At 48.7% G+C, this 27744-nt stretch overlaps 1 protein-coding gene across 3 annotated transcripts in view; it reads left to right on the top strand.

Moving 5' to 3' along the window:
• TRAPPC8 (trafficking protein particle complex subunit 8) overlaps nucleotides 1–27744 on the top strand; it is a 1294567-nt gene that overhangs the window by 930832 nt on the left and 335991 nt on the right. For all 3 annotated transcript variants that reach the window (XM_086965686.1, XM_086965689.1, XM_086965688.1), the window contains 2 exons: nucleotides 18087–18244; nucleotides 24217–24659. In XM_086965686.1, the coding sequence (XP_086821812.1) occupies nucleotides 18087–18244; nucleotides 24217–24659 (601 nt within the window). The remainder of the gene's footprint in view (nucleotides 1–18086; nucleotides 18245–24216; nucleotides 24660–27744) is intronic.

Genomic DNA, 27744 nt, shown 5'->3' with positions numbered 1-27744 from the left:
TTTTTCGTTTTCAGCCTATCTAGTCGGATTCGTCCGATAACTGTAACTTTACGAATACTAGTATCCATAGACTTTGTCCTGCATCCCGCGTGAGAGTGCACACTCTGCACCCGATCTCCCTAGGCCTCCTGCTCCTAACCTTAGGGTTCAGTAGTGTAGTCCTAGCGATCCTGAAGCCTCTGGATCTTGTTACTTACCTGCTAGTATTTCGCATTCCACTTTTGTAGTATATGGTTTTTCGTGCCCCTCGGGCATTTGTGTAAATTGTACAACTTAAAGTATTTTCTTAAGAGTTTTGTTGTGTGCTTAGCTCCCTGACTCATAAAGAGTTCAGGGTAGACTTGTTATAAATAAATATCCTTTTATTTTCATAACAACTTGTGTGGTGTCCTTTCACTTGGTGTTCAAGGGGTATAAGTGATGGTATAACAGCTGGCTTAACACGCCCTCTAGAGTTTAGCCTAAAGACTGCTCTTGTCCATGCTACTAGGATAGCTGGTCTATAAGGTTGACTTACAACCAATCATCAATAAGGCTCGTTTGGAATGATACACAGTGATCACTAGTATAGTGAGTACTACATATCAGGCCAACTTCTCACAGACGGCGTTTAAGTAGATACTGCAACGTCATCACGACGACCACATTGCCGACGACTGGTGCAGAGCAGACTAATGCCACCTACCAACAAGCAGGGGTACTGCTAGAGAAAAAATTCTCCAGATCCAGTCTGACGTCCTGGGGTAATTCTAAGGTAAGGAATCTATAACTAATGTTTTTCTCTTACAGATACATTGTTACCAAAAGTAAGTAACTTGTTCTTTACTATTTGTAACAACTACTTGCTCAGTTAAATCTTACCTGATCCCAATATTTAACACCATTTACCACCCTCACAAGCATCGTCCAGAGACTCTGGACATCCATATGTTTTTGTAAGGACTCTTACACTTTGCTCCGGAAATATCAACTTGGGGCAGAAAAAGTCTGAAAGTACCAACCTCAACAAGTGTTTTAAGAATGTCTATCCCTTGTAAGGTAAAATCGAAATTCCCCACTTTTAGAATACCCTTCAGCCACCAGGCAGAATTGGAAAACCTCAAAAGCAGTGCTCCTGTGCACCTGTATATAAGCACCACCCCTGCACACTGACATCACTTATTTATTTGTGCTCCTTCCAGCACAGATCCGGAGCTTTTCTTCAAACTTTTGTCAATCTCTGATGATTCCAAAATGATTAGGCATTATACTAGGGAATGCTGCCCTTCTGAAACTATAAATTTCAAACTATGCCAAGACTGCAGCAGGCAGATGCAACTCATGGACCCTCATGAGGTGTCTTTTTTGTTTGGGAACTAGTCAGAACTCTAAGTCATGCAACAAACTTGCCCTTATGCACCCAAAAGCTATACGGGAATGGGAGGAAAATCTTTACATCGCTGAACACAAGAAGAGGTAGAGACTGAAGCACAAGTCTTGCTCCAGGTTGTGGACCAAGTCTTGGTCCCAGTGCATGGCCATTCCTGAGCGTAAAGCACTTCCCACTCTTCCGGTAATTGAAGTCCAAGTGCAGACGCAAAAAGACAAAGCAGGACTCTATCCCTTCCACCACTCTAGTTTGATGGTGAAGGAGTGAGGGCATCAAGGTGAACATTGCACTCCTTCACAGGCCCAGGTTTCAGAATTGAATTCTCAGATAGCACTGGCATACTCTCTGTTCCTCGGACTGTCGTCGACCCCCATCAGATGGCGGCCTTCCAGGAGGCCATACTGTAAATCTTTGTTCTGATGCCAACTGCTTCTGATGTGCTTTTTGCCTAACGGAGCTGCAGGAGCCTCCGTTTAGGTTACCTTAAGTGAGTTGTCCCCCAGTGCCATCTGCCCCCTTTGTGTTTGTTACTGAACCAGTACTGACTATAGTACAAACTTCTACTTCAGCCCCAATATCTATAGTGGATACCTTAGCAGGAAAGCCAACCAACCCCCCCCCCCTCCCATACCCCACCCCCGGCACTGCTAGAAGACCCTGTGTCAACACCCATGTCGAACCTTGAGCCTACATCAGCCCAAGCCCAACTGATGTTGTGCTAATCATCAGTAACCGATGCTTTAAGAGCCTTACTCTAACCTTTATGAATATCAAAAAAGCTCCATTCTCTTTTTGGCTCTGATTCAGACACTATACATGAAACACATTGTCAAACTCCATTAGGACAATGACGAAGATGATGATAAGGAGGAGGAGGGTGATAGGCTACACACCCACTACTCCCACCTTATTGATGATGCACTGAATTTGGATTTACAAACTGCCAGCATGCTAGGCATCTCCCCTGAAATGAAGCTTGACTGCCACTAGGTTTAGCAATGGAAGAAAGTGCCTTGTTCTCTGTGGTGGTACAGAAGACAGCTGAGAGGCTAGTTCTGCTTTTACACTCCATTGAGCCAAAACAAATGTTCTGACAAAACTCTCCATCAAAGGCCAACATGATTTGAGCCCTTAATGATGCCCTCACTGATGTTTTGATTGCTTCATGGCCCACATCTTATTCTTGTCTGTCAGCTGGTCAGTAGCCTGGTGCACTATGCCTATGATGCAGACCTCCACACTGCACTCAAGAACCTATTTGTTAAGGCTTTTCTGAGGGTGTGCAGGCATCCTTTTTGGATATGTCCTTGTGTGGTTCCAGACACTCCAGCCGAAAAGTAGTCTCTGCACCTGCAAGATTTAAAGATAGTCGAGGCCCTATACACTCCCTTGTGTCATTTGACAAGGCCAGACTGACCTTACCGGGATCAGTCATTTCCCAGGGAGGGTAGAAGGCAGGGGCCTATTTTGTTCCAGGGGGTCTGTTTATCGCTGCCCGGAGGGTGTTTTGCAACTTGTTATGGGTGTAAAAACACACGCTGCAGAGTTCATTTTATATCCAGCAGTTTTCAGGCAGCCATAAAAATGTCAAGATAACACTGGTGATTAATGTTCCTGCTGGAGAGTAATTGGAGTTTTTTCTAGTGGCAGTTTTGACTCATCTAAAGTAGCACAATGAAGGTGTACCATGCAGATCACAGAACTGTATTTTATGTGAGAAGACCAGTGGGGTCACTATTTTTGTCATAGAGATCCTTTTGTTACTTGCAGTTCATAAGTTGCGAACGTAATATTGGACAGTGATCTATGGACTGCCATCAAATTGCTGCCAGCAGACTGCATGATACTGGTTAGAAAATTATGTTTTTTACAGTCTTTCATTATCCTAATGTTGTTACAAAGGTTTGGCTTCGGTAGAAATAAATTATTTTGACAAAGCCAACTGATGCCACATTTTGAATCATGAGGTTGTACTTCTCCGGATCAAGCACAGCCTACTAGTATGAATGAAATTGGAATCCTACACCTTGTAGTTATCTTTGTCTTTTTAAAAAAAAATTACGGTATACACTGATTTACACGTATGTGCTCCGACACCCTACACTTGTATAAGAGGCGCTGTAAAACAATTGAAATCCATGTGAAATGGGTGCTATGGAGAAATAAGGGGCACTGTTGCAGAGGGATAGTGAGGGAATCTGCGGAGTAGGAGGAGGTCATGGGGGGGGAACGGGCAAAAATATTGTCGCACTGGGAGCCACCAGCACTAAAACCCGCACTGCTGCTTATTGGGGTGGACAATGATAGCATCCCTTGAAATGGTCTTTCATTGTGTTGTCAGCTTCTTGGCTGTACTAAATAGTGAATGTGTTTACTTAGGTTATATTTAAATTCATGTATCTGATAGAAACTTTTAGGCACAGATTCCTTACCTTATAATTTTCCCAGGCTTCAGACTGGATCTGAAATATTTTTCGCAAGCGCTACCCCTGCGTGCCAATAGGTGGCATTGATTAAGTACGCGTCAATCGTCATCTACGCTGGAAGTGACATAGCTGTACCTATATAGGCACCACCCAAGTGTGCTGACGTCACTTCTTTTCTTCCCACACCAGCCAGTGCTTATCTGGAGAATAGCTACCCCTTAGTCTCTGTTTGACTGTCCTTTTTCAATGCTTTTCTCAACTTCTTTTGCAGTTTACCTCCTGATGTGCCGAGGATGTCCTTGTGTAAGTCAGGTTTTTAAGCCCTGCAGCACCTGTCACTGGGCGATGGACCTGCACTTAGTTGGCCTTTGGTGTTTGGAGAATGACCACAAAACCAAGGCATGCTCCAATTGCCGGGCAACTGCTCCGAAGGCTTTGAGGGAGCAGTTCCTGAAGCAGCTAGTGGCCTGGCATCGACTCCGCAGTGGTCGAGATCCTGTTCCCAGGATCGTTCTTGGATCCCGAAGAGGAGTAAGAATTTGAAGCTTTCTTCGCCTTCTCCAATCCATTGGCCAACGAGGCGAGGGAGCCATGGCGTTCTAGGCCTTGTTCTCTGGAACCTGCTCCTGGACCGACTCTGTGCCTTCCCTTATTCCCAAAGGCCGGTGCGACCCCCGTCCAGCTGAAAGAATTATGAGGCCATGCACCTCATTTCTTTTTTGTATTTTTGTATTTTTTTTTATTTTATTAATATTAAACAGCAGCCTTTCAGGCATTACAGAGTCATCAGTGGCAAAGCTTAAATCAGTTCGAATTGACAGCCTATCAGTTATACAAAGTAAGAGGATACTCAACACATTGTTTTGTGCGGTACTGAGCCCTCTTGACAATAGATAACATCTTAACAGTCTACGGAAACCATTGGGAATCAGTGTGCACCTTCCACCCGCAGAGCTTTAATGGTGGCCACCCGGTGATAAGATTTCTCCTGTCCCATCTGGTATAGCCAGTATAGTCCGTCTCTCCCTCCGCAATTCCACCGTGGGAGAGATGCGTATGTTGCCCGTATATTTGTTCCACTTCCCCCATTTACTGTCCCATTTTTTTGGGGCATCCACGCCCCTTGAACACTGTCTTTTCAGCCCCCATTGGCATAGTCCATATTAATCGCATAGTCTCTCACCCGTGGTAGCACCACCAAACCCCACTTTTGAGCGATATTATGTGTGGCTATAATCCAGCCCATTGTTGCCCACGATTGCTCCATCTGGGTGAGGTCTGTTGCATCCCAGATGTTAAGGAGGCAAGTCTCGGGGGAGGGATGAATGGATTTACCACAGACCCTGGACATTTGCCGGGTGAGGTCCTCCCAATAGATTTGTATGTGGGGGCAGTCCCAAAGTATGTGTGTGAACGTGCCAGTCTAGTTCACACGCATGAGTCGTGTCTCTTGAGGCCAATACTATGCTGCGTCTCAGGATTCAGATCAATAGCAAGGGCCATCTCTAATTGTAAAATGTCAGTTTCCAACTCAACCACCCTCTTGTTGCATTCATTTTTGTGGCCCACCATCCGCGACAATGCACTTCCTTTAATTACCGCACCATATGCCCCCCAAAGTGTGACCGCTGACTCGACCGACCCCACATTTTCTGTAAAGTAAAAGTCAATGTCTTGGCGAAGACCCTCCCTAATGTGGGGAACCTTCAAAGCCCACGGCTGCATTCTAATAGTACCAGGGCGTCTGACCTGCCGTGCACCAAGACCGCCATCACCAGAGAGTGATCGGATGTACCATGTGCCAGAGTTGTGGGTTCCACAAAATCTTGTATGTCTTGTGCATGTGTGAACAAATAATAGAGTCTGAATTAACTGCCATGTACTCCCTACTGTAGTGTATAGTGTGTGTGCTGAGGGTTTAACCATCACCACACATCCACTATCCCCAAAGCATCAGCAAACCTCTGGAGTTGAGAGCTCCGGGTCCTGTCTAGGTGGAAGTCTATCTCGGAGGTCATCCATAGCTAGGTTGAAGTCCCGTCGTCTCCATCCCCCCCCAATATCAACGAAGCCCATAGGCAGTGCCAAAGCCAACGTTCCAATCTCCTGCAGAGTTGGGCGCTGCAAACCTGGCGGTGCATATACTGAGACAACATTTACTATTCTACCTTCCCAGAATCCCGAGGTTGCTGCGTACCTACCCTGCACATCAGTCCATGTGCGTTGTATGATGTATGGATAACCCTTACGAAGATCTATCCCCACTCCCCTGGAGCCTGTTGTGAATCCGGAATGAACACACATGCGGTATCCCTTCTTGTTTAGCGCCATGCACGTATTGCCTATCAAGTGAGCCTCCTGCTGCTATACTATGTCAAGGGCCTGTCGGTGAATATATTGCAGGACTGTACCTCATTTGATTTTGTCCCCCAGGCCGTTCACATTCCAGGTAGACACTCTAAGTCCCTGTCTGGGAGCCATGAAGACACAGACACCTCCCGCCCCCCTCCCCCCCCCGCCGTTAACCAGAGAAGCCAGGAGACCGGCACCCCAAGCACTGCCATCTTCCTCCAGGGGCAGCCCAAAATGCTCCTCAACTCTGTACCCAATTTGACATAAAGTGCCACTGACCAACATACTAATGCCACATGGGATATTCGCAATCAAGAAAATGAGGCTGCCTGATGAACACCCCCAACAAAGCAAACCAAAACTTACCCTAACCCAAGAAAACATACCCCCCTCCCTGCTTAGCGGGACCAGAACCGCCCGCAAGCCCCAACATGCAGAGTTCCTGTCGCCCACCCATATACAACTTCAGGGAACGTGCGCTACCTCCTCCCCATCCTTCCGCTATAAAACAGGAAAAACGATTTAGCCTCGGCCCGATTCCCCGCCCCAAAACATTATGCAACATAGAAGTCCAAAGCGGCCCGGAGAAGTCTTTTTTCAGTGCCCATATTATGGAACGTCAGTCCAGCATTCCCCTGAATTCAAATTACAATCAATACATATTTGGTATCCAGTGGACTAGCATAGCAATGGAGAACACTAGTAGGTCCATAGGTCGCTTTGATCAATCCCACGGACCAGGGTCTACTACACTCCACACGGATCACAATTCACCCTTCATTTCCCACCTGGAGCGGCTCCTCAGAGACTTCAGCACCCGGAGGCCAAGTCCACGCAGCCATGCACAGTAAAGTTTCAGAGAACCCCAGGGAGCCAGGACCCATTTCATGCAACCTTACCATACCACAACTTAGAGTCGGCCTGTCAGGCCCTGGAAATTGGTATCAGAGTTTGGAGGTGAGCGTCTCTGTTGGTGCCAGTCCGCTGCGTCAGAGGCCACCGTGAACACTTTCTTCGACTTCTTTTCGACCGCGTGCCAACCCTCCAGCCAGTCCCAAGCGTCTTCTGGATGTTTTCCCATTGGCTTCCACCCTCAGCTTAGTGGGAAACATCATGGCATATTTAACTTCTTGGTCGCGGAGGGCCCGCTTCACTTCCAGGAAGCTACGGCGCTGCTTCTGCACGTGCAGAGTGAAGTCCGGGAAGAACATGACTTTGCTATTCTCTAGAGTTAGTGGAGGGGCTGCACGTGCCGTCTGAAATATAACATCACAGTCGCGAAAGATGAACACTCGCGCCAGGAGGGGGCGGGGGCGCACCCAGCTTCAGACGGCCCCCGGAAAGTGATGAGCTCTTCAATCGTAAAGCATTTGGAAAGGCCTCTGGGTTGGATGTGTTTGAGGGCAAGCGCCTCGACATAAAGGTCTAACGTCTGCCCCTCCACGCGCTCCGGGACTCCAATGAGGCGGATGTTATTATTGCGCTGCATTCTCCCCTCATAATCGTACAGTTGTAGAGCCATCGCTTCGTTAGAGGCGTGCAGTTCGGTGACCTGGGTCCTGAGCAAGTCAGTGTCACTGACCAAGTCCTTTGTAGTGCTCTCGACTGTGGCCACCCTCTCCACCACTTTCTTCATATCTTCCCGGATCAGTTCCCACATCCGTGGCGACTGTCAATTCTCACCTCAAGGGAGGTTCGCATTGCAGTGATTGCCTCAAGGAGATCCTTATTTGAGGGGTCTGTCACCTCTCCCCGGGTCGCCGAATCCGTCCGGTCTTCAGTCTGCTGTTTCTGCCAAGCAAATTTCTCCAGCTTGGACTGGGCCGTCGTCCGGTTAGTGCGTCCTGAGGCCATGCTTCCTATCACGGCTGCCCCACCTGAAGTCAGGGCGCAATCACTACTCCCCACCGCGTGCAGTGAAGAATTTCGCCCGGCCTGTCTGTTTTTGCGAAGGGCTCCCCACTCTAAGGGGTGTAGTACAGGGCTCACCGCTTCGGTTGATTGGCTATGGAGACCTCAGACACTCCGCTCGTTATGGTAGAATTCCAGCCCAGGAGCAGGCCTCCGCCTCCAGGGTAACCACCTCCCTCGTACAGCTCCTGTATCCAGTCCAAGCCCGGAGGCACAACCGATTTCCCAGTCAGTAGTGCCTATTCTTGATGGGAGGGAGGCAGCAGTGATATGGCGTAATTGCCATCTATGAAGGCCTCGGGCGTTAAAATATCGTAACTGACAGTGCGCTCCTCCAAGCAACAAGGGCTCCACAAAGACTCTCCAATGGACTGAGCCTGCCGGGGGTATTCAGTTTATTGACTGTGTCCGCATCAGCTCTCATAAGGTCCGTTGTGAGCAAGATATCGATCACGGGAAACAGTGGGTAGGGCTGAGGACACGTGGCCCTCACGATGAAACAGCCGGCCACAGTCCATACACCCTCCAGAACAGACACCACAACGTTGTAGCCGCTTTCACCCCTGGCCCTCTCTCACATGCCTCTTAGCTCACAGTAGTGATCAGTACATTACTCCCCAAACCACGAGGCATCAGCAGGGGGCCCAGGCACGATGGTGCGCACTCCAGGCCTCAAGTGTTTTTCCCAGGGTAGCAGGGAGCGCAGGCGTTCAGTCGCCGGGTCGCGGGAGCCATCGCAGCTTAAAAACAATAATGGGCCAACTCACTCCGGCCACCGGGGACCCGCACCAGCCTCAGAAGATCTTCCGGCCCGGACACTGGAGCTGTGCTTTTCACGGTGACAAGGCCACCTCCGGGGGCCTACGAGGCAATTCCCAGGCTCCCGATCCTCAAAGGCCGCTCTGGGGTCCTCTGCCGCTGCACCAAGGCTCCGGGCGACCTGCAATCGCTGCCAAAACCAGATGTGGTGTGTTGGGAGATCACCGCTGGAGCAGGCCAGAGCCGCAGCCTCCCGTAATTGGGGACCGCCGTGTAGCCGCACTCTCCGCAGCGGGTCTCCCGGCCAGAGTCCGGTCCGTGTAGCTCACCCAAAACAGCAGCCGCGATTCGCCCCAAACTCGGCCAGAATTTTGCTGGGCGCCTCCTCAGCCCTCCGAGGGCACTAGGGCAGGAATCGGGCCAGCAAAAGGTGTAAATTACCGGATGGTTCAGGAGTTGCGCATTGGAGCTAAGCTACCGAGCAGCCATTCCCTTCAATGGTTAGCCACGCCCCCCCCATGCACCTCATTGTTGGGCATTCCGACCCCGGCAACATGCCTTTGGGCCCCGTGGGGTCGGAAAGAGCCCCATCTGTTTCGATGCTGGAGGATCCGGCTCCTGGCGTTCCCTGCACCCTCCCGTGGCACCATTCCCCGTTGTCATCCTGTACTCCAACACGGAGCAAGAGTCCGGAGACCCCAAAGCTGGTGGAAGCCGAGCCTCCTAGATTGGAGCCTGATCATAATTTTCATCGGCTAGGCCTCAGGCCAACTGGTAGGGGTCACTGGACACTTTAGAACACAAGCCCGATGACAAACGGAATGTGGACTGGTGTGAAGACCTGGGTGAGGCTGGCGGCCTGGATGCGTCTTCAGAAGCTGTTCTGCTTTCTCCCCCTCCTATGCCTATGAAGGAGGGAGCTTCCTGTGCAATGGTGGTGCTTAGGGCAGCTCCGTTCCATAACCTTCAGAAACCCACAGTGGCAATCAAGACTAATCTCTTGGCGAAGGTGCTGCAACCAGGAGTCTCTATGTCAAAACCCTACTCCAGTTCAATTATGCCCTCACTGACATCCTGTTGGGTACCTGGTCCAAGCTCAACACATGTGGTCCTGTGACTAGAACGATTGCCCACAGTCGTTACCCTGCACCTGGGGACCCAAACTTCCTCACCCAAACACCCTACCCCTGAGAGCTTGGTGGTCGAAGCCTCCATCTCCCAAGGTGCGTTCCCTACCAATCTCCCGGATAGAAAATCCAAGAGGTTGGACTCATTTGGGAAGATGTTTTCTTCTTCCAGCCTGGCATTGCCGTCCGTGATCACCGCATACCTTTTTGGCCATTATTCCCACACTTTGTGGGATATGGTTGCACAAGTGCTGCCACAGGTCCTGGAAGAGGCCCGGCTGTATTCTCCCAAGATGTTGGAGAGACGCAACACAGTTCACGATTTGCTGTGGACTTGACAAGACTGACTCGCTAGGTAGAGCGGTTTCCAAAACAGTGGCCCTTAGGCTCAACATCTGGCGATAACGACTAGCTTATTGGGAGATGTCCAGGCTTCCCTTATGGACATGCCCTTCAATGGCACCCCAAACACACAGTGATAGATTCCTTACCTTAGAATTACCCTCAGGCGTCAGCAGTACCCCTGCGTGTCGGTAGGTATTGTTGTGCGGCTCCCCGTCCGTCACTGGCGTCGTGGCCGCCGAGATGACGTCGCAGGTGCTACTTAGACGCCGCTCACGCGCGCTGGCTTCAGTTCTTTCTTTTTCCGCGCCAGCAAGCGCAGATTCGGGAAGAGCAGGAACCCCCAGTCAAATTTTGACTGACTTTTTGAGGCTTTTTATCTCCATTTTTTCATCGAGTCCTCCGGTGCAGTTAGGATGTCCGGTTTTAAGCCCTATGAGGACTGTCACTGTATGATGTCGTTGACGGACGCACACCGAGTGTGTCGTTTCTGCCTGGGGCGTGACCACGACCCCAAATCGTGCCCCAACTGCCGGGCCATTGCACCGTAAACTTTACGGGAGCGGTCCCGAAAGTTGCTGGAAGGCCTGGTTCCGAGGGAGGCTGAGGGACCACGCACAGAGTCATCACCATTGGTCTTCGGATTCCAAGTCTTCGAACTCGGGGTCAGGTAAGGAGAAGCACAAGAAGGCGAAGAAACAACATTGTTCTCCTACTTCCCCTCGCCGGTCAAGCGACACGGTTGAGGGTATGGGTTGTGCCTCCCCGCAGCTCCGGCAGAGCCTATGCAGCCGCCGCCGGCCTACCCGCCCTTTCGGGGTTCGGCGGTGACTCCGGCCCAGATACAGAATTTCCTGTCGGCCATGGCTCGCCTCTTTGGGCCGCCGGTACGCCTTCGGGCCCGCTGTCCTGAGTGGGGGTCCTCGCTATTCAGCGACGATGGCTCCGGCCCTGTCGTCCCTGGCGCCGCAAGACCCTTCCTGGATCCATGCCTGGATCCCGGTCGACGCCGGTTGACCTTGTGACACCTCCACCGACGTCGACCCCGCTGGCACCACTTCCGACGTCGCCCGCTCCTCGGGACGACGTCAGCCCCGGTTTCAGCCCTGTAGGGGACACAGAGTCAGCGCGGCTTCGCTCAATGCCGTTTTCGACGCAGCTCGGAGATTTCTATCCCGATTGCCCTATTCCTTATTTTCGGCCTGTTCAACAGCCTCAGAAGGAAGGGGCAGACTTGGAGGGGCTGAGGAGCCTCCTGCAGCTGCTTGCGAGTCTGAACAGGACTAAGCTGAGGAGTTGGGTGATGCCAGTGGTCTGGATACCTCACAAGACCTTGGCATGCTGTCTCCTCCTACCGTGACTACGGAGGAGGGTGCTAGTTATGCTGTGGTGTTGGGTAGGGTTCCCGAGGCCCTACACCTCGAGCTCCCCACTGTGGCTGTCAGGTCTAACCTCCTGACGGAAGTGCTTCAGCCAGCAGCTACTTCTGCGGCGCTGCTGCTTCCTTTCAACAAAGCACTTTCTGGCGTTTTTCCAGGCCCACCACAGGGGCTCCTGTGGATAGGAATGTAGCCCAATGCCATTGCCTGGCTCCGAGTGACCCCAATTTCCTCTCCCAACAACCCACCCCTGAGAGCTTAGTTGTCCAAGCCTCTGCTTCCCTGACTGCCTTCCCTTCCGCACCCCTGGATAGGGAATCCAAGAAACTGGATCAGTTCGGAAAGGAGATTTTTTCTCCTGCCAGTTCTGCACAGCGGTCCGTCAACACTGCATGCCTTTTGGGCTGTTATTCCCACTCTCTGTGGGATATGGTGGCATAAGTGTTCCCTCAGTGTCCGGAAGAACCCGGGCAGCTCTCTCCCTGGCTGTTGCAGAGGGGAGAGACACAGATAAGATCATGATTCGCTGTGGCCTAGACACCGCTGACTCACTGGGCATTTGATGGCAACGACGGTGGCGGTTCCAACGCCGCACCTGGTTGAGGACCACTGGATTCTCAGGGGAAGTCCAAAGTACACATATGAACATGCCCTCTGATGGCCGTCGCCTCTTCAGCGACAAAGCAGACCACACGGAGCGGTTTAAGGACTCACAGGCTACGGCCAAGTCCTTGGGGTTCTCCACTGCCCGCCCTCCTCCGCAGGCTGCTTTTCACTTCTTTCGTGACACCGGAATGGGCACCCGCATCGTTCGCAACAGAGCCACAAGCCTGCGCAGCAACCACCCTAGTGTGGATGCGGGTTCCGCCGTGGCAGACCAAGGGGCCAGCGGGCGGATCAGTCCACCTCCACCCCGGCCACCACTGCCTCCAAACCTTCCTAGTCTGATCTTTCAGGTCCATCAGACGCCAGTGGGCGGCAGGCTTCTCCATCACCTCCCCCACTGGCGCACCATCACTTCGGACAGGTGGGTTTTAGAAATATTCTGAAGGGGCTACGCCCTCCCATTCGAGACTACTCCTCCAGCCATACCACCTCAATACCACCGCATGTTGGGGAATCACTTGGTGCTTCTTCAGCAGGAAGTTGCGGCCCTCTTGGCCAAGGGGGCCATCGAGAGCGTTCCAATGCCAGAAGGTCGTGGTTGCTATTCCCACTACTTTCTGGTGCCAAAGAAGGGCAAGGGCCTGCGTCCTGACTTAGACCTCCGGAACGTAACTCGCTTCCTCCGCAAAGAGAAGTTCAAGATGCTCACTTTGGCTCAGGTCTTGTCTGCTCTCGACCTACACGGCTGGATGGTAGCGCTGGACTTGCAGGATGCTTACTTCCATATCCCAGTCCTGCAGGCCCACCGGCGTTACCCTCGGTTCACGGTAGGTCACAAGCATTTTCAATTTACCGTGCTCCCTTTTGGCCTTATCAGCTCCCCTCGGTGTTCACAAAAGTGATGATGGTGGTCGCAGCTCATCTGCGCAGATCAGGGGTTTCAGTCTTCCCCTATATAAATGATTGGTTGTTAAAGGTGAGTTTGCCCCAGGCTGTCATTTCCCACCTCCAGACAACAGCGGACCTCCGGCACTCGCTGGGTTTCACTATCAACGTGCCGGAGTCACACCTGATTCCCTCGCAGAAATTTGTTTTCATCGGAGCAGTTCTGGAAATAGCGTAGTTTTGAGCATATCCTCCTGAGCAGCGAGTTTTGGCTGTGATTCTGATCTTTCAGCCCTTATCCTGGGTTTCGGTCAGTGACACCCTGAGGCTGCTGGGCCTCATGGCCTCCTGCATCCTGGTGATCAATCCTGCCAGATTGCATATGCGGGCTCCTGTAGTGGGACCTGAAGTTCCAGTGGGCGCAGCATCACGGGAACCTGTCTGATCACGTCCAGATCTTGGAGGGCACTGCACAACTGTTGAAGTGGTGGCTCACAAACCAGCATTGGGTTGGCGGCAGATCCCTCTCCAAACCGGAGTTCACAGTAGTAAATGCGTCCCTCCTGGGATGCGGTGGATAAATGGGAGACGTGGAGATCAGAGGCCTCTGGTCTCTGGCGGAGTCCAAGCTTCACATCAAACTGCTAGAGCTTTGGGTGATCCAACTTGCACTGAATGCATCCTTCCCATGTCAAGGGGAGGGTACAGCAGGTGTTCACCGACAACACCACCGCCACGTGGTACTGCAACAAACAGGGCGGGGTGGGGTGGTGGACCCTATATCAGGAGGCCCTGCGCCTCTGGACATGGCTGGAACATCAGGGCATTTTCCTGGTGGTTCAACACCTGGCAGGTTCTCTGAACGCCAGGGCGAACAAACTCAGCCGCAGGTGCATGATTGATCACGAATGGCGTCTTCACTTGGACATGGCGCAAGGTCTCTTTCGGCAGTGGCGAGAGCCTTGGTTAGATCTATTCGCCACAGAAGAGAACGTGCAATGTCGGCAGTTCTGCACGTTGAAATTTCCAAGGTGGCACTGGCTCGGTGACTCTTTTCGTCATGAGTGGAGTTGCGGTCTGCTCTACACCTTTCCGCCTATACGACTTCTAGCCGGAGTGCTGAAGAAGATCCGGTGCGATCCGGGCTCAAGTCATTCTTGTGGCCCCAGACTGGGCTCGAAGAGTTTGGTATCCCGAGCTACTCAGTATGAGCATTGATCCTCCAATCAGACTGCCTCTGCAGAAGGATCTTTTGTCGCAGCAGCAAGGGATGGTCTGCCACCCGAACCTGTCCAGCCTCCACCTCTTTGCGTGGAGATTGAGCGGCGGCAGTTGATTCATTTCAACTTGCCTCCAGAAGTTTGTGATGTCATTTTGGCAGCCAGGCGCCACTCCAATAAGTTGGTATACGCCTACAGGTGGAACAAATTTGTGGCATGGTGAACAGCAAAAGCTGTGGCTCCCCTTTCTGCCCCTCCTTTAGAAGTCCTTTTGTTCATTCTCTCTTTGGCCCGGCAGGGCTCTGCTCTGAGTACTATCAAAGGTTATCTTTCTGCCATTTCAGCCTTCTCTTTTCAAGTCCCCTGTTAATAGATTTCTCAAAGTCATTACACATCTTTTCCCACCTATTCCGTTTCTGCTGCAGCAGTGGCACATGAATCTGGTTCTTACTTACCTTATGTGTGCTCCTTTCGAGCCCCTTCATAACTGTCCACTCTGTCTCTTAACCTTGAAGATTGCATTCCTAGTTGCCATCACCTCCACTAGGCGGGTGAGTGAGCTCCAGGCTCTTTCTTGTAAGCCTCCTTTTCTGTCGGTCCATCCTGACAAGGTTGTGCTCAGGCCCCGTCCTTCCTTGTTGCCAAAAGTTGTTACAGCCTTTCACATTGGGCAGACTAGGCAGACTATTACCTTGCCCACCCTCTTTCCGCCTCCGCTTCGTTTCCAGAGAGGAAGAGAGGCTCCACCGTCTGGACCCAAAACGTGCGCTCTCCTTTTATCTCAACCGCACTCAGCAGTTCTGGGTGGATGGCCAACTCTTTTTGGGCTATGTTGGTACTAAGAAAGGTCGGGCTGTGCATAAGAGAACTATCTCCCACTGAGTTGTCTTATGTATCAAAGCCTGTTACTCTTTGGCTAAAAAAGAACCTCCGGTGGGACTGGGCGCTCATTCCACTAGCGCAACTGCACCCACTACTGCATTTCGACGTGGTGTTCCCCTGCAAGACATTTGTCAGGCAGCCACGTGGGCTTCGCTGCACACGTTTACTAAGCATTACTGCCTGGATAGCCAAGTCCGGAGAGACGGCTTCTTTGGCCGTTCTTTTCTCCGGGACTTTCTGGTGTGATATTGGATTGCAAACCCACCACTGGGTTTGGTGATACTGTGGTATCTATTCCAAGGTAACGAATCTATCACTGTGTTTCTTTCAGATAGACAAGTTACTTACCTTCGGTAACGATATAGCTGTAAGAAACAGTAGTGATATATTCCTTACCGCCCCACCCATCCTCCCTGTTCTGCCAACTGATTTCTAGGGTTACGGTCATCCTTTTCAGGGTCCTAGTTTCAATGCACTAGTGGTCAGCTTCTTGCATGGCTCTACGTTCCTGGTGCGGAAAGTCGTGTACAGAACTGACGTTAGCGCACGTGGACTGCGTCTAAGTAGCACCTGCGATGCATCTCAGTGACTACGAAGCCAGCGACGGACACGGAGCCGCACGACGCCACCTACCGACATGCAAGGGTACTGCTGATGAAAACTTTCCCGATCCAGGCTGATGCCTGGGGGTAATTCTAAGGTAAGGAATCTATCATGTTTTTTACAGATATATCGTTACCGCAGGTAAGTAACTGGTCCATTTAGCGCTCGAGCGCTTTAAGGATTCTCGTGCTACGGACAGTTTCTTAGGGCTCTCAGCGGCCCCACGTCCATCCCAATCTGCCTTTTTCTCCTTTAGTGGCTATGCAAGGGTTTTCCAACTGTGCCAATTCCAACCCAGCCACCTCTTCGTGCATGCTTTCCAGCCTCTGTGTTGCTGAGAGCGTAGTACCCATAGATCTCGTGGGTCAGCTGACCAGCGGTCTGGTCAGACCGCCACCACTACTACAGCCTCCAAATCCTCCTAGTCTGCACCTTTACCACCAAGCAAAAAGAACAATTGATGGACAGAATGCAAAGCAATGTCATACATGCACCCCAGTATAGAGATCTGGACCTGAAGCTATCATTTTTTTGCTCCCTATGCCGTTCCAGTTTGAACCCAGCCATATGCAAATCAGTCTTGACCCTGCGCTCAATGGGAACAGTCCAGCCGGTACAGCCAGGCCAGTTCCTCCCAGGACTGAAAACAAGCATCCTAGGACTGGTTTCTGGGTTTCACCCCTCATCACTCCAGTGGCATGGAGAGCACGGGACCCACGTCTGCGCATACCCGTCCCACTTGGGGTGACATGCAAAAAGAACAATTGATGGACAGAATGCAGAACAATGTCATACATTCACCCCAGTACAGAGGTCTGGGCTGAAATCCGTTGTGTTGTTTTGCTTCCCATGCCATTCCAGTTTGAACCCAGCCATGTGCAAATCAGTCTTGACCCTGCGCCCAAAGGGAACAGTCCAGCCCAAACTGCCAGGACAGGCCAGGTTTGTATACATACCTACCTACCTACCTTCATATCTTCCATTCTAGTCACATCGATGGTTTTAGAAAACCTCCATGAGAATCACCAACGTATGTTGTATATGGAACATTTCTCAGTAAACATTGTAATCATGTTCTTTGTCTATGCCCTGAGCTGCTCGATCACTGTAAGAAATACTTGAATCCAGTTTTTAAGGTTGAAAGAATAAGAACAATAGCCTATGCCATTTTATTTTGTTTTAGGTGCATTACTACAAAATATGTAGGTCACATTACAAAGTACTTACATTTGGCAACTGAGACTCAGGGAAGTAAATACATGGGAGATCCACACTGTCAAAGACAGTCCCTTTGGTGTAAATCATTGTTCTTTGCTTCATTTTTTAACAATGAATGTATATATTTATTTATTTACTGTATTCTAAGTGTTTTTTAAGAAACGGGAACCATAAGAAATTTTGAAGATTCAATACCTTCTGTAATATTTTTGATAGATACCAAATCTTCCTGAAGATTCCTCATCATTCTCCCTCCTTTGTGAGCTACTGCTTTGATTAATAAGATCCCATGGTATGCAAATGTGTTTTGTTATACATTTGTCAGTCATGGCTTTGTTGGTTACTGTCCTCACACCTTGATGAGGTGCTTAAAACAATTCAGCAACTGACATAAGCATGCACTTCATATGCCCTGGTGTTGTCCGGTCCAAGGGCTAGAGTATCTCTCCTAGGATGGAAAGGTGACCAAACCTCTCCCAGATTTGGGGATCAGCTTTTCTCCTCAGAGAAAATAGTTTTCCTGGCAGAGAACAAAAAATGGGCCTTTCTATGGAATGTGCTATCCTCTTGTGTGGAAATCTTCACTGTAGAGATCTCTGCACAGGGTAAATTAACATGCACTGTTTATTCTATTGTTATGTTAGAATGTTTGTCTGCTTATTTTGTTAAATAGTTTTATTTACCAGTGCAGTTTAACTACATTGTCTAGTATTGTATGCAAATGTCTATTCTTTTGCTTTTTTTGGGGCAAATATTCTGCATGCTCCTCATATGAGGAAAATACATTTAATAATTGACTTTTCTTTTGTTTGTAAAATTACATCTTGTTGAATAACTTGGTTGGGAAAGGTATTAGTACTCTAATCAATGAAATAATCATTTACTTGGTTTAAAATGTTTAAAAGCACATGTTTCATTCAACCTTGAGAACAATGTAAATGCTTGCTCTGGACCAGACTTAAACTTTGTTACATGGCAGTGAATGTTTTTTATTGTTTTTTCCTCAGGGAAGTTCATGTCTAATGGAATGTCAGTACGTGGACGGCAAGACTTAGAAATTCAAGGCCCTCGACTTAATAGCACAAAAGAAGAGAAAACCTCCATTCAATATGGAGCTGATCGTCGTTTAGATCCCATTATCACCCCCCCTATGCCTTTATTAGAGGTACTGAACTCTTCTTTATGTCTTGTAAAATTTCTGCACATAACCACAGAGAATGACTTGTTAGAACATACATTCCTTACACTTTAGACACTTCTGATTACTGTTGCCTCATGACCAGACCATGTCACATTAACATGTCCCTCAGCTACTCTGGAGTGTCTTCTTTTCTTACATATATACCCTACCTGCTTGCTTTCCACATTCACAGATTATTTGTAGGATAGGTGGATGTAGCAACTATCCACACTGACTTTAATCATTCACAGTTACCAAAAATATAAAGACTAACCACTGTATTAGCATACTTAATACAATTTATTCTCACATTTGATAATCAAAAAGTATTTTGAGCATGAGAGAAGTGCTCTAATGTACTGTAGTCGACAGAGCTTCGACCGCTGCTTAGTCAAAGGTCATCATCTTAATAGGCGAGTCTTCAGAGGTGACAGTGCCCCTAGGGTACAGAGCTTTCCCTAGGCCTCGATCTGTCCTAACGCAAGCCCTGCAAGCAATCTCTGCCCTTTAAAGGTAAGGACCTAGGCTCGTACCCCATAGTGCCGTCTGGGCTTGTGCAGAGCAGGGCCTGCCCCTCACATGACAGCCTGGCAGGGAAAAGCTGGCAGGCTCTATCACCAATGTAAACTGAAGGTATACAGCCTGAATCCCCCCTTTGCCCACCTGTGGGACTTTATTGGTGAGTGGCTACACTGGAAGGTGGTGATCCAGATGGTCGTGATTGTTGTTTGGTGGGGCAGCTGTCTGAATCATCATCTGCCCTGCCACCCCCTCCTTGCACTTACCCCAGCGATGTTCAGCAATCGGCTGCATTAACACTAACAGGCAGGTGGTTCTGAATGCTTGTGCCCCTTGCATCCTCAAATGGTGGTCAGCCTCACAGGTGAGCGGGCTCCCCACACCGCACAGCACCACCTGTGTGCCCGTGCCCTACGCCCAGCTGCCGCTGCTACTGTCAGTATTTTGACTGTATTTGTACTGTATTTCACTGTATCTGTTGTTTTTCTTCCCACTTGTGCCATCACTGTGCCCTTTTTGCCTTTGCCCACTTTTTTTTCTGTACCCTTGCCGTCCTTCGCTCCCGTTTCCTGCTGCTGCTTCCCCTGCGGCCCTGCCCCCGCTCTCTCATTCGTCCGCTCCACCCCTCCGAGCTGCTCCTCCCCTCCGAGCTGCTCCTCCCTCCCAGCTGCTCCTCCCTCACACCTCCCTTTCTAATGGCGACCGCTGGGCGGTGAGGAGAGAGTCCCTTGACCCTTCGGTAGGTCGCTTCCCATGCCGCACAGCACCGCCTGTGTGCTTGTGCCCTTAACTCAGCTGCTGATGTCAGGGGTTGGAGACCCTCCCAGCCCTCGCTTGTGCTTCTGGTATTTTGACTGTATTTGTACTGAATTGCACTGTATCTGTTGTTGTCTTTTTCTTCCCACCTGTGCCCTTTTTGCCTTTGCCCACTTTTCCTTCTGTACCCCTCGATGTCCTTCTTTCCTGTTTCCTGCCGCTGCGTCCCCTGCGGCCCCGCCCCGCTCTCTAATTCATCCGCTCCCCCCTCCCAGCTGCTCCTCCCTCCCACCTCCTCTTCTTGTGACAGCTGCTGCGCGGTGAGGAGAGCGACCCATGACCCTTTGGTAGGTCGTTCCCTACGCCGCACAGCACTGCCTGTGTGCCTGTGCCCTTAGCTCAGCTGTCGCTGCTGCTGTCAGGGGTTCGAGACCCTCGCTGCCCTTGCTTGTTCTCCTGGTATTTTGACTGTATTTCACTGTATCTATTGTCTTTTTCTTCCCACCGGTGCCATCACTGTGCCATTTTTCCCTTTTTTTGCCTTTGCCCACTTTTTCTTCTGTACCCCTCGCCGTCCTTCGCTCCCGCTTCCCGCAGCTGCATCCACTGTGGCCCGCCCCCAACTCTCCCATTCGTCCGCTCCCCCCTCCCAGCTGCTCCTCCCTCCCACCTCCCCTTCTTGTGGCGGCGCAGCGGGCGTGCTGAAGGCGCGCCTAAGGCATGCCCGTCTGCGCCTCACAACACCAAGTGCCAGGACCCCTGGCCCCCGCGAGCGCCACGGCGCCCGTACTCGCTACGACTCCAGCACCCTCCACGCACTCAACGCTGGACGATCACGCACCTGCTGCCTAGCCACCCCAAAGCACACCCAAGGACCCTTCTCCTGCCGGAACTGCAACTTTACCAGCATCAGGCCTGTCAACCCACCTACCAGGAAAGAACCCAACTACCTAAGATGCATTCTTCTCAACATCTGCTCCGCCCGCAAACATGCCGTTGAACTCTGGGACCTACTCGACTGAACCTCCCCAACGTTGCCTTCCTGACGGAGACCTGGCTGACCCACTCCTCGGCACCTGACATGCCATAGCCATCCCAGAAGGCTCGTTGAGAAAACCGTCAACAAACAACTGACCCGCTACCTCGAGGAGAACAGTATCCTGGACCCGTCCCAGTCTGGTTTCCGCAGTAACCACAGCACCGAAACTGCCCTCATCGCCGCCACCAATGACATCAGGACCCTGCTAGACAATGGAGAAACCGCGGCCCTCATCCTCCTGGACCTGTCAGCCGCCTTCGACACGGTCTGCCACCGCACACTACGAACACGACTCCATGACGCCGGTATCCAAGAGAGGGCCTTGGACTGGACCACCTCCTTCCTCTCCGGCAGAACACAGAGCGTCCGCCTCCCCCCCTCCCGCTCCGAAGCCACCAAGATCATCTGCGGCTCATCCAAACGCTGTTCAGCTTCTACATGGCACTGCTCACCCACATCGCCAGACTGCACGACTTCAACATCATCTCCTACGCCAATGACACCCAGATGATCCTCTCCCTCACCAAGGACCCCCACACCAACAAATCCAACCTCCACGAAGGAATGAAGGCAGTCCCCGAATGGATGAGGAACAGCCGACTGAAGCTGAACTCAGACAAGATGGAGGTCCTCCTCCTCGGATCCACCCCTTCAGCCTGGGACGACTCCTGGTAGCCGACCACACTGGAAACAGCTCCAACACCCACCGACCACGCACGTAACCTAGGGGTCATCCTCGACTCCAACCTCTCCATGACTAAGCAGGTCAACGCTGTCTCTTCCTCCTGCTTCAACACCCTCCGCATGCTCCGCAAGATCTACAAGTGTATCCCCACAGAAACGAGAAGAACAGTCACCCAGGCCCTCGTCAGCAGCAGGCTGGACTATGGAAACGTCCTCTACGCAGGAGCCTCGGCCAAACTCCTGAAACAGCTTCAACGCATCCAAAACTCCTCTGCACGCCTGATCCTCGGCATCCCTCGCCACAAACACATCACACACCCCCCCTGAGAGACCTGCACTGGCTCCCCGTCAACAAGAGGATAACCTTCAAGCTCCTCACCCACGTACACAAACCACTCCGCAACACCGGACCAACGTGCCTCAACAGACGACTCAGCTTCCACACCCCCACCCGCCAGCTCTGCTCCGCCAACCTCGCCCTCACCACAGTCCCCTGCATCCGAAGAGCGACCTCCGGTGGCAGATCGTACTCCCACCTACGACAGACCCAAGACGTTCTGACCTTCAGAAGACTCCTCAAGACCTGGCTTTTCTAGCAGTAGCAGCACCCCCCCAGCGCCTTGAGACCCTCATGGGTATGTAGTGCACTTTACAAATGCTATGATTGATTGATTGATTGAAGAGTCCACTTCCAAGACCTAAACAGCGAGAATGGTGCTGACATCATAATGGCAATCAATGGTAGGGTAATGAGCCTAATCGGGCAGCATACTGATGACCAGGCCTGCCAGCTCGAAAAGATCTTTGAAAGGGAACTCATCCTAGCTCAAATATTGGGGCATTCAGCGCTCATGTCACTCCCTTGGGACGCCATTTAGACTGTGTGTAGACCATGAGCTAAAAGAGCACAACCTGACTTTCCCGGTAAATACCTTTTAGTTCTTTGAGAGATACGCACTAGGAAGCTGGAGCTCTGTGGACCTCCTGATGGGACAAATGCCTGATTATCTGCACTGCATGGACTGTATTTGACTGGTAAATTATAATCTAACTCCTCCACAGCAATGACCACCCTCTGGCCCAAGCAGACTCCGATGGTCATGGGATTTTTGGGTTATCACGTGTGCACTGGCTTTGCATAAGCAACAATACGAAGCCACTCATAAGCTCAATATGTCCCATCAATTGACTAAACTGTCAGGGTATGACTGTCACTCTCTTTCAACTCAATTTCCTTTTCAGAGCCCTCGCAAGGCAAGTACATGAATTGAGGAGCCCTAAGGATCATTGTGGATAGAAGCAATGGCTAAAATCAAGAACCACAACATCCCAAACCAAGTTAAAAAAATTCCCACCCACTTCCTTTTCTTGGGGTATTGTGGCTGCTGAGTCCACCACTCATACATCTCTAGCTCCTCCACAGATGTAATTCTGCAGGTAATAGGCATCACATCTAGCTTTCAAAAGAAAGGTCCAAAAGGTAGGGATCTAGGTCTTCACTTCAAAGCCAAGACCTCACAATTGTGGTCAACTGGGTCATAGAGGAAGAGGGTGATGCCTCTACCATGGAAGACTTTGTCTTAAGAATCTGTCTCATGACACAAAAATGTGCCCAGCCCTCTATAAAAGCACGTGCAGGATTTTGAAGAGAGTGTGGGCACAAAAACGTCCTATTCGCGGGCTTCCCTTAGGGGATAGAGGGCAGTTCTCCAGAGACTTTCCTCGAGCAATGGATTCTTTACATCATTTCTGTAGCCAAACTCTCTGCCTTTTACATTGTGCATGCACACTGAAGCTTTTCCCTAAGGACACCTCCTAGGGCCTTCCCCAAGCTTAATTGCTAAAATGCTCACCTCTAGAGACCGATAAAATCCCATACAGAATATGGAGCAAGTGCAATATGAATCCCAGAATATCATGATTTTCTCGCACTGAACATAGCAAGTGCAGCTTTAATGGAAATCATTCGGCCAATCACAAGGTTTCTTTTTTTATCATAACGCTCTGTTCCATGTGATGTGGGTGTAGCGAGACATACAGGGGAGGCTCTTGTTGGTGCGTGCACTTACTTCAATGTTTACGCCACCCTTCCCCCACCTCTACGTTCCTATCTTCACTGGTTGTGCACATGTTTGTTTGCTCTCCTCCCTGTTCTCTGGCCTTCACACGCTCTACGTTACACCCCTCATTCACCACCACTGTCTTTTATTATCAGTCCCACTCTTCATTTTAAATGTTTTTTTTTTTTTATAAGGGCCCTCAGATACAAAATGGCAGCATGCAACTTGCTTCCTTTTTTTCCTTTCTTTTTTTGCAGCGTGTACTTTGTTTTCACTTCTTTTAACTTTAATTTACCATTGTAAATAGCCATCCATCATGTGAAAATGGTAAAGTAAAAATAACCTGGCAGCTGTGCCTCGTACCCATGCATCACAATATATATGTGCACATGATTAATGACATGCACGCGTCACGATGCATATCTGCACAAGCATCATGTTACAAGCATGTGTGCTTAGTGACGTGTACGCAATGGCGGCCATCTAGTCATGAGTTTCATTTAATATGAAAACCATTGCATGCTTGCTGGTCAAACATGTGTATGTGTCATGATGGATGCAAATTGTAACTAAAAAAGGCACTGGCAAAGCCAATAGCTCAGTTTTTCAAGCCAAAACCTATTGGCTTGGCAATGATAGTCGTTTTTACAACTGAATCCATGTCCACCCACCCTTTAAAATGTTAACCTAGACATGACCTCCTTTAAAAACAAAGCTTGGTATATTTTCTCTTCTATTAAAGTCGGAGGCACACCAGTGTGTTTACTGAGGCCATAACTTTATTTGTAAGGGAGACTGCGGATCTCTTGGTAGCTTCTATTAGTGCGATAAAATAACTTGAAAAAACCATACTAATCTGTTCAAAGCCCTAACATTTGAGTGTTTTTTCTCCCCTGTAGGTGTTCTTTATCAATTTTCCAACTGGATTACTATGTGGAGAAGTCAGAAAAGCATACGTGGAATTTGTGAATGTGAGCAAGTGTCCTCTTAAAAATTTAAAGGTGGTTTCCAAATGTCCAGAATTTTTCACCTTTGGTAGCAGTACATCTCCTCTGACACCACTGAGTCCTTCCACCTCTGAGAACTGTAGTGCTTACAAGACTGTAGTGACAGATTCTACCTCAGAATGCACAGCACTGTTGTCCTCTGCTGCTCCTTTAGAGTTTGGCGTTGGCTCTAGAATTCAAGCAGAGGTAATAGACATCCCCCTTACAGATTCTGTCCTTTCCCCTGGGGCTTCAGTTCAGCTACCTCTATGGTTACGTGGACCAGATGAAGAAGGTGTTCATGAGATCAACTTTTTATTTTACTATGAAAGCACAGAGAAGCAGTCAAAAATGAGGTAAGTGTTACTTTGCTGTTTTAGCTGTTCTAGAATTCCTAACATTTGCTCCCCTTAACTAGTTAACTGTTATGCCCTAGATAACGTCAACAGTTTATCAGTATAATATTGAACAATTTATAAAATAAAGTAACACTAACAATTGTGAATTTAATTCCTGCACTGTAGTTTTTTTAAACGTCACAAACATTTGTAAACTCCTGTAACCTTTGGATTGTTTTTTCACAAAAATCCCTGTCCTTTACTTTCTACTATACCAGAAAGTGAATGGATTTTGTTTGCAAAATAGCAGTCTTGATAAAACCGCACCTTGGAAATGCCACACTATCATGTGGAGGAGAATAAACAGCTTGATTTCTGATACTCCGTTTCCATTCTCCATGGAGCACCGAAATAGCTCTTACAATTCGCCATTGATAACATCAGACCCATCCTTAATTTAGGGGACACAGTTAGAATGTTCCTTTTGGCTGCATTTCGTTTTGTGGACCATTCCATTCTGATCAGGTGCTATCTGGGCTTGGAATTCATAGTGGTTAGTTCCAATGGGGGAGATGGCCTAACTGGAAGATATACCTTAGGGCTGCCAAGAAACATTTAATCACTAGGATTCTAAAGAATGGTTTTTGAGCTACAATTTGTCTTTAAGCACTGATCGCTCCCTTAAACAGAAGATTCCCAGTAGTACATTGTTGACTCTTTACTACCTCCATTGTTTGATTTTCATATATAGGGATCAAACTCAAATTGGTAATAAATATTGAGATCTACAGTGAGATCACCAATAAGAGGACGTTGGCATTTCATCACTCTATATATTTAAATAAAAGAAAAGTTTAACATTTTGCAGCACCCAAATTAATTTCAAAACTCATTTAGTCTGGTATTACTTTTTTTTAAAAAGAATTTAAAAAAATGTAAACAAATTACAACACATCAATTCATTTACTGGGTAATACAATAGTTGAATTTCTGCTTTTGTTTATTTATCCCCATTTATTTTATAAAAAGTGGATTTAAAAGATTGTTTAGCTGAGTTTAGGGCAGGACACACAAAACATGCTCTAACGTTTGTACAGCATCTTTGCATGAAGTACATACTCTGTACTACTATTCCACATGCCGCTAAGCATCGGTCACACTAGTAAGAGGCAAACAGTGTAGCCTGCACAATAATGTGCATCTGTGAACTCTGTGATCTAAATTCCAACTTGGGTAAGGTTGAGGTACCGCAACTCGACAAGCCCACACTACTTCACATAACTTCATCTTTTTACCACATAATCTGACATAATTTCCCATAGAGCTATTTTTCGTAAATACATTCAAATAATTTTAAAGTTGGTAATAGCTAAAATGTTGTGGGTCTGCCTTCCTGAAGCTAAAGTGCAAATTGAAAATGTGTTATTAATGTACCATGCCCTTTTGTGGGTGCAAAACATTCTGTGGCTAATCACTTCCTGATGGTGTCATTTGAATGTATCATTTGAATGTATCAGGCAATAGCACCAATGAATTACAGCTGCCATACCCCCTATAAATGTATTGATCAGACCCATTTCTAATCTAGTGTCTCCATTGGTGCCGTCGTATTTAAGGTGCAAGTAGAATGCAATATCCTATCTAGTTTTACTGTCTCTATTCCATACAACGGGGCTGGAGGAATTTTTATTTTATAAACCGTTAAAAGATGGTTAAAATGCCTTTGACCTGTAACTCCATAAAGTGCTTTCAGTGTATTTGCGTCGGCCATCGCCCAATTTATCAAATCTGCAGTACGCCCACTATCTGCTAAATTGCCAGAGAAGATTTTTCCTAGGTAGGGGTACGATTTAACAGCTTCCAGTGCAGTACTATCTAGGCACCAGTTGTATTTCATGGTTACACGACAGCCCCTTGCCCTTAATGATCTTACTTTTTCTTAAACAAATGAGTTTCGGCATAGGAAAATAGAAATTTAGATTCTGTAATCCTTTTGGTGTCCTCTATAACAAGACAATGTTGTCTGCATACAATAAAGTGCCCAAATTATAAGTCCCCAGTTTTAGAGATCCTCCACCTACCTGGCACATTAATTTTTGCAGGTCAGTAATATATAACAAAAAATGGAGAGGAGACTAGATACTTCCTTTTTTTTAAGTCCTTCATAGTGTCGGTTTTTCATATAATGCCACACTTGCCTCCAAGCGTGACAGCACCATGCTGAAGTATGTAGGGCAATGATCAGCTTCATAAGACCCTCTGGAATTCCCATTGCCCGAAGTTTCCTCCACTTGGTGGCCTGTCCATGTGGTGGAAAAATCATTGTAGCCGGGTAGACCGGGAAAGCCATCCTCTGAACATACTTTTCCAGGATTAACTGCAGCGTAGTTATATTATCCAGAGTGGAGCAATTTGGTTTAAAACCAGCTAGTCCCAAAGGCACCATTTTCCTCTCCTCTACCAACACTAAATTATTTAGGAGACACTTAGCGAAGATTTTCCCAGTGGCACCCAGCAGCGTGATTTGCCTAGACTTACTAGGGACAGTAATTTTGTATTTAATGGGAGGATGATACTTCCTCTCCAAGAATCAGATATCACACTGGTTAAGAAGCAATGTTTAAATAATACTGTCAAATATCTAGCCCATGAATCAAGCTCTAACTTTGATTGTAATTGGCATTTGATCAGGGCCTCTTGTACTTGTGCTCATAGCATTACTAACTAGATCTTTCACCAGCGCCCCAGGGATCATAAATAGCATAAAAGAGGCAGCTTTAATTTCTAAAATCTCTTATACTTTTTGGATACGTTTTCTTTTTTTACACTTAATTACCTTTAATTCTTCATTGGATGTCTAAGCTTATATCTGTGGAGGTTGCGGTGGCACTGAAATAAGCACCTTGAGATTCTATGTATGTGATGTATGCTACCTAGCTGTTAAGGCAGTGCAGAATCACATGCATTAATAAAGATCCATGCCTGGCTCATACTTCATTTATATTTTTTTCTTCCTGCTGAGATAAGGAATCTTAAACTGGGTTATTTAAAAGAAAAATAGGACAATGTAGCGCTCCTAGAATTCATTACTGTTAGATTTTCT

Source organism: Lissotriton vulgaris, chromosome 4_1 (genome assembly GCF_964263255.1).
Source record: "Lissotriton vulgaris chromosome 4_1, aLisVul1.2, whole genome shotgun sequence".
NCBI classification, from domain to species: domain Eukaryota; kingdom Metazoa; phylum Chordata; class Amphibia; order Caudata; family Salamandridae; genus Lissotriton; species Lissotriton vulgaris.
This window is presented reverse-complemented; position numbering and strand designations above follow the sequence as displayed.